This window comes from Stegostoma tigrinum, chromosome 30 (genome assembly GCF_030684315.1).
Source record: "Stegostoma tigrinum isolate sSteTig4 chromosome 30, sSteTig4.hap1, whole genome shotgun sequence".
NCBI classification, from domain to species: Eukaryota; Metazoa; Chordata; class Chondrichthyes; order Orectolobiformes; family Stegostomatidae; genus Stegostoma; species Stegostoma tigrinum.
The window spans coordinates 5,713,761-5,721,536 of record NC_081383.1 but is presented as its reverse complement, the minus strand read 5'-3'; the positions used below and the strand labels follow the sequence as shown (position 1 = coordinate 5,721,536).

The window sequence follows — 7,776 nt, the reverse complement described above, 5'->3', positions numbered from 1 at the left end:
GGCGTTTAAGTGGCTGGTGTCAGTGCTGTAGCCCTCATTCTCATCCACATGCTATGGTGTCCAGCCAAGAACATGCAGTCTAGTGTTACAGTCAGCTTTTAATCGGAGGTTGAAATAAGCATGTCTGTAAGAGATGGCCAGGTGTTGAGAGACAGGATGGGGAGAACAGTGGAGGGTGTTGTCAACTTCTCATTATTTCTTCTTTTTAAGGTGCTCAACGTTTAAAGTTTCCCTGACTCTTTGACATCCCACTGGCTTCACATGGGATCCCACTGGACAGTTTTTGAATTTAAACCCACAGTTTTCTCTTTATAACTGTAGCTGTCTTCTTTTAAAAAAAATCACATCTTGGAATTAAAAGCAAAAAAATTGTCTATAAATACTTCACAGTCCTGACACATTGTCACAAGAAAACAGTGTGTTACAGTCCATTATGCTGTAACTCACTCCAGGCCACATATAACACAAACCCGCACCTGTTCATAGCTCTGCATGTGAGATAACACGACGTAGAGCTGGATGAACACAGCAGAGGAGCAGTATCAGAGGAGCAGGAAAGCTGACATTTCGGGCCTAGACCCTTTTTCAGAAAAATGAAGAAGGGTCCAGACCCAAAACGTTAGCCTTCCTCCTCCTCTGATTCTGCTCGGCCTGCTGTGTTCATCCAGCTCTACACCTTGTTATATCAGATTCTCCAGCATCTGCAGTTCCTGCTATCTCTGTAGCTCTGCATGTGTTCATTATCCAGCTCATCAGCAACTACAGAAGAACTCAGCTGCAGAAATCCTGAGCTGAACACAAGCTCAGAATCTGCCTGTGGTCCCTGTTCCCTGCTGCTCTCTCTCCCTTTCTCTTCTCCACACTGCACCACTTTCTGCTTCAGTAATGAGATATTTCCCACCTCGGCTTGGCAGGTTTGCTGACTGTAAGCATAGCTCTGATTAGACCTTTAATTTCACGTCAGCATTTGTCGATCGAGGCAGAGAGGGAGAGTGTGAAGGAGAAGGAGCCTGAGAGAGAGAGAGAGAAAGGGAGAGAGTGTCTGCAGAATCTCTTAACCAGACCGGCTCATGGTTGAGATCCATTTAGTGTCACTGATTGTATGTGCTGTTCTACTGTGTTTGCAGTTAAAAGGGGAGATGGTAAGTCCACACTGTCTATATTTACAGTCTGTGAGACGGTTTTGGTGCATTAATCAGCTGAAAGGGCACAGTAACAATAAGCTTGACAAGCTGCATGGGTAGATGCTGCAGTCCTTCTCAAACAGTGCATCAGTCTGCATTCCTATCCCAGAGCGTTGCTGGGTTCTTGCGAAGATGCGGCTCCCTTTGTGCAGCATTTTGCTTGCTCCCATTTCCATTCCTGTGTAATTGGTTTTTGGATCTCTTCCCTTCCCGAGATGTGGGCAGAGCATTGCTAGGTGTCCTGTTCTGCAGACACCTCATCCTACCCATATCCCACTCCTGAGGCCAGGCCTGCATGTTCAAAGCCAGCACCCTTTTTGGGAAAGACTGGAAATGGATCCCATTCCCCATCCCCACCTTTCTTGCTGCAGTGTGGTGGCAATTAAATTTGGTGAAGAGATCCTGCTGAATATTATACCACACTGCCTCTCCGTCTCCTCCAGCCCTCTAGTATAGAAGTGATCAGACCAATTATAATGCCCCATATTCCATCCCCAGCCCCTCCTTACCACACTCCCCAGCTCTTCCCCTCTCTGCTGACCATGACCATCATGGCTATATTGAACAACCAAGACAGTGTAAAAATAGAAATAAAAACAGAAATCGCTGGAGAAACTCAGCAGGTCTGGCAGCATCTGTGGAGAGAAAGGAGAGTTAATGTTTCAAGTCCGGTGACCCTGTATCACTGTGAAAATCCAAGCTCCTCTGTATGTCTCCTTGTGGCACCAAGTGTTTCATTAGAAACTGAACAATGGCTGGCTCTGCTGTGATTGACATCAGGGCTCAGCAGTTACAGATGGAGATTGTACGTGCTGGTGTAAACACTAAATGCTGCAGATGATGGAAATCTGAAACAAACTCTGAGAAAGCTGGCGAAACTAAGCAGGTCTGGCAGCATCTGTAGAGAGAAAGCAGAGTTAATGTCTCGAGTTCAATATGATTCTTCATTGGAACTTTTTATTGACGAGGCTGGGAATCCTTTCCTTAGAAAAGCGAGGACTGAGGGCTCACACTTTCAAAGAGATCTGTGTAATGATGGAAGTGTGTGATTGGGCGGACATCAGTCTGTCTGTCTATCCTCTTCACCTCCTTCCCAAGGATTGGGTTATTGGGCTTGATTGGAAAGATCCAGGCTTTTGGCCCATTTCCAGTAGTGGCTTGCTATTACCTGTTGCAGGATGGCTGACCTGGTATCTCTCCCTCTCTGACTGCCCACCATCAGGTGTATTGGAAGCATTTACAGGCTGAAAGTCCACCTGTCCGGCTACACCATTCATGAATGCACCTTCCAAGGCAACAAGTCCAGGAGTGGGATCCAACTCGGAGTTCCATGCCCAGAGTGGGGGCACAGCGACTGAACTACAACACCGCCTCGTGTAGAGGCACAGAAGATGTTCCTAATTGGGCAGTTGGCATGACCAGAGACGTGGTCATCAAGCTAAGATAATTAGTAATAAGTCCAATTGGGAATTCAGGAGATGCCTCTTCATCTAGAGTATGATGAGAGAATGGAACCTAATTCCACACGATCGTTCATGTAGTCCCTACAGTGTGGAAACAGGCTCTTTGGCCCAACAAGTCCAAACTGACCCACGAAGCATCCCACCCAGATACACTCCCCATAACCCACTTAATCTACACTTCCCGGAATACTACGGGTAATTTAGCATGGGCAATCCACCCACCCTGCACACCTTTGGACTGTGGGAGGAAACCGGAGCACTCGGAGGAAACCCACGCAGACACAGGGAGAATGTGCAAACTCCACACAGACAGTCGCCCGAGGCTGGAATCGACTCCCGGTCCCTGGCGCTATGAGGCAGCAGAGCTAACCACTGCACCATCGTGTCACTCTGAGAGTGTTTGAGAGGAATATAAAAGATGCTTTTAAGGAGAAGCTAGAACAAAGCATGAGAAAGAGGAGTTGAGCGTGATGCTGGCACAGGGTGCCAAAAGGCTCATAAACACCAGCATGGGCCAGTTAGGCTGAATGGCCTGCTTCTATGCTGTACATTTAATGTAATCCAATGTCTTCCTCATGCAGTGAGAGATCTCCCTGTAGACGAGGGAGGGTTGGCTGCAGGAGGCACTAGGCAAAGGCTCCCCCATTCTCTTTTTGAGAGTCAAATTCTTGCCTTGGTGACAGGGCCCTCATTCAACCTTTGCAGGGCACTACCCACTTCCTGTCACTTGACAAGTCTGTCAATTTCAATCATACCTCAGCCAGAAGATGCCAAATGGGAGCCACAGACCATCCCTGAGTAAAACTGTGCAGTGGGGCTGTGGCGGAAGGGGTTAGATAGAGGGACAAGCCATGGGGTCAGCTGTATTCGTGAAGTTAGCTTGGAGCAAAGGACCAGAGAGATTGCTGAATGCCAGCCGTTGTATCTGCCACATCAGGAATCCAGGCTTCACCACCAAAGGAGTTGGAGGTCCAGCCAAGGACCCCCCAGAAGGTCCTTTGCTGAGCAAATGAAGATCAAGATGCTTTTCTATCCTCCTTCCTCTCTCTCCCTCCTATGGTTCAATGACTGGAGTCAGAGGTTTTGAGTTCAAGGTATGTTGAAGAATCACATAGTCCCAGCCGATACTCCAATGCAATAGTAAAGGAGTTACCATTCTTCAAACTAAGACCATGGAATCTTTAAGGGATAGTTATTTATAGTTCTTAGGGCTAACGGGATCAAAAAGTATGGAAGGGAAAGTTAGAACAGGGGACTGAATTTGATGATCAGCCATGATCATATTCAATGGTAGAGTTGACTTGAAGGGCCAAATGGCCTTCTCCTGTTCCTATTGTCTGTATTTCACATTCGGCGAAGACACCAAACAAGGTCTCAATTTAAAATTGCAGCTGAAAAATTGCGCCTCTGAAGTGCAGAAGTCGTGTAGTGGAATCTTGCCGTGCTCAAGTCGGTTGCCACGTCTATAGCAGTGACTACATTTCAAAGATACTCTTTTGATTTTTTAGGCAACGCTGGAGGTGACATGAGGTGCTGTATAAATGCACGATCTGTCTTTCAACAGATTCAGCAATAATGAGAGAAGAAAAGAATTCTTTCCCTTCTCCCCCAGGGAAAATTCAACTAATTCTGAGACATACCTGCTGGAGAGATCAGCACCATGAGTAGACACCATTTTACACCCATTCACATTGTTCAGTTTGCTGTAACTGCGTTGTTGTGAGTGTGACAAGTGGCTGACATGGGTGTATGAATTCTAAAACGTCCCTTTTTGCCCAAAAGTGTTCCAGTGCCATCCACCACAATAACTCCATAACAGCTTTTATCTGTTATGAACTGATTGTTTCAAAAGTCCTTTGTTGAAATGGAGACTTTGCATTGTAAAACCCAGCCCCTAACGATCCCTTCCGCTGCCTCCAGCAAACTCCATCCTCCAGGACACCCACTCCCGACCCTCCGTCAACCTTGTCACCTCAAACTGCCACCGCAACATCAGTTGCCTGAATATCTCCACACCCTCTCACTAATTCCAACCTCTCCCCATCAGAACGCACAACCCTCTGCTTCCTTCCTTCCAACACCAACCTCACTATCAAACCTGCCAACAAGGGGGTGGGGGGACACGGTGGTAGTATGACGCACTGACCTCTATATCACTGAGGCCAGACGGCAACTCTCTGACACTACCTCCTAGGATCTCCTCGATCATGACCCTACCTCTGATCACCAAGCCATCATCACCCAGACCATCAATAACCCCTGTCCCCTCAGGAGATCTTCCAATCACAGCCTCCAACCTGTTAGTTCCCCAAGCCTGCACAACCCCTTTCTATCTCCTAACCAAAGTTCATAAGCCCGACTGCCCAATCCATTGTCTCTGCCTGATTCTGTCCCACTGAGCTCATCTCCTCCTACCTCGACTCAGTTCTCTCCCCTTTGGTCCAGGAACTCCCTGCCTACGGCCTTGACACAATCTACATCCTGCACCTTTTCCAAAACTTTCAATTTTCCAATCCCCAATACCACATCTTCAGCATGGACATTCAGTCCCTGTACACCTGTATTCGCCATGAGGATGGCCTAAAAGCCTTCTGTTTCTTCCTCTCCTGTAAGCCCAAGCAATACCCCTCCACTGACTCCCTCATTCACTTGGCGGAATGGGTCCTCACTCTCACCAGTTTTTCCATTGTTTCCTCCCACCTCCTACAAACCAAAGGGGTGGCCATGGGAACCCACGTGGGCCCAAGCTATGCCTGCCTCTGTATAGGATTTATGGAACAGACCCCCTTCTGCTGCTACACCAGTACTATGCCCCACTTCTTCCTCCATTACATTGATGGCTGTATCAGTGCAGCCTGATGCTCCCTCGAAGAGCTCAAGCAGTTCACCAACTTCATGAACACCTTTCACCCTGCCCTCAAATTCACTAGGACCATCTTTGACGCCTCTCTCCCCTTCCTGAACCTCTCCGTCTCCATCTCCAGAAACCGAATCACCACCAGCATCCATTTCAAACCCACTGAATCTCACAACTACCTCGACTATATCTCCTCCCCATAAAAATGCTATCCCATACTCTCAATTCCTCCAGCTCCGTCGCACCTGCTCCCGGAATGAGATGTTTTACTCCAGGACATCCCAGATATCCTTCTACTTTAGGGACCATAATTTCCCCTCCTCTGTAATTAAGGATTCTCTCAGCTGTATCATGCCCATTTCCCACACTTCTGACCTCAAACCCCTTCCCCCCACAGCAATAAGGATAGAGTCCCTTTAGTCCAAACCACCAACTCAAGATCCGACAGATCATCCTCCAACATTTCCGCCACCAAAAAGATATTTACCTTCCCATCCCTGTCCACAGTCCACGGGAACCATTCACTCCGTGCCTCCCTTGTCAGCTCCACACTCCCCACCAACCCCTCCACCACACCTGGTACCTCTTCCTGAAACCGCAGGTGGTGCTGCACCTACTCCTACCCCTGCCCCCTCATCTCTGTCCCAAGTCCCAAACAATCCTTCCAAATCCATTCACCTATATTTCATCTAATCTGATCTACTTTATCCATTGCTCCCAATGTGGTCTCCTGTATATCGGGGAGACCAAACACAGGCCCGGGGACTGGTTCATGGAACATCTGCGTTCTGTGTACACCGACCAACCCGACCTTCCAGTTACCATCCACTTTATCTTCCCCCTCCCACTCCCTGGTGACATGTCCATCCTTGGCCTCCTCCACTGTCAGAGTGAGGCCAAACGTAAACTGGAGGAACAACACCTTGTATTTCACTTTGGGAGCTTACAGCCCATCGGCCTCAATACTGACTTTACCAGCTTCAAAACCCCTCCAACCCCCGCCCATCCCATGTCCACCCCTCCCCCTCCTGACCTGCCCTAACCTGTCCATCTTCTGACTCACCTATCCGCTCCACCTTTCTCATGGGCCAATCACACTAACCCCTACCTGTGTCCACCTATCACCATCTCATCTACCCTTGCCTTGATGTCTAGGATCCCCTATCCCTCCCCAGCCCTGACAAAGGGTTTAGGCCCGAAACATTGACTTACCTGCTCCCCAGATTCTGTCTGACCTGCTGTGCTTTTCCAGCCTCACACCTATAGACCCCTTTGTTGAAACGTCAGGGTTATTGATGGAAAACTGCAGTGCCAGTTTAACTGGCAGCTAGGGCCCTGACTGTAGTTTCTTTTTGATCTACTCTTTTCAGGCAATGAAGGGGTTAACCGTTTAACTGAAAGCAGGAAGTCAGTCCAAGCGTCTCTACCTCCTTTCCTACCCATATCACCTCAACAGCTTAAATACCACCCTTTCCTAGCTGCTAGTTCTGAAGAAGTGTCAAAATGCTAACTGCTTTCTCTCCACACGTTATTTTGTTGTGATAATATGTGACATTCATAAAAAATCTTCATGTGCTTGCACAGCTACAGTTGTACGGGACGTTGGTGGGGCACTTTTTGAGTTACTTCTTCCCCACCGTTATTAGAGTTCTGAATGGGCCCCTCAAGTTTCGAATCTACAGTGTAGTCCTCAATCGCCCTGTGATCTGTGTGTATTGCGATCTGCCTGTGCTGCATGCAAAATTAAACTTTTCACCATGTCGACGTACACGACACAATAATAACTCAAACTAAAGCAGTTCTGGTTGCCCTGCTATAGGAAGGATACGATGACATTGGAGAGGGTTCAGAAGAGGCTTACAATGATATCACTGGCACTGGAGGGTCTGAGTTCTAAGGAGTTTTTTTTTCCCTGGAGTGTAACAGTTTGAGGTGTGACCTTACAGAGGTTTATGAAATCATGAGGCATGTAGATAAGGTGAATATTAAGTGCCTTTTCCCTAGGGTGGGGGAGTTCAAAACCAGAGAGCATATTTTAAGGTGAGAGCAGAAAAGTTTAAATGGGACCCGAGGCGACAATTCTTTTTGCACAGAAGGTGGTTTGTATGTGGAACCGACTGTCCGGAGAAGGGGTAGAGACAGGTACAGTTACACCCTTTAAAAGGCATTTGGACAGGTACAGGAATGGGAAAGGTTTAGAGGGATACAGGCCAAACACAAGCAAATGGAACTAGTTTAGTTTGGAAAATGTGATCAAGATGGACGAGTTAGG

The 7,776-nt window shown here is 47.7% G+C and overlaps 1 protein-coding gene across 1 annotated transcript in view; it reads left to right on the top strand.

The window, feature by feature from the left end:
* Nucleotides 1–907: 907 nt before the first annotated feature.
* Nucleotides 908–7,776, top strand: part of hapln4 (hyaluronan and proteoglycan link protein 4) — a 26,699-nt gene continuing 19,830 nt past the window's right edge. Inside the window, exon 1 of the mRNA XM_048559653.2 lies at nt 908–1,142. Coding sequence (XP_048415610.2) covers nt 1,071–1,142 — 72 coding nt within the window. The 5' untranslated portion in view covers nt 908–1,070. The remainder of the gene's footprint in view (nt 1,143–7,776) is intronic.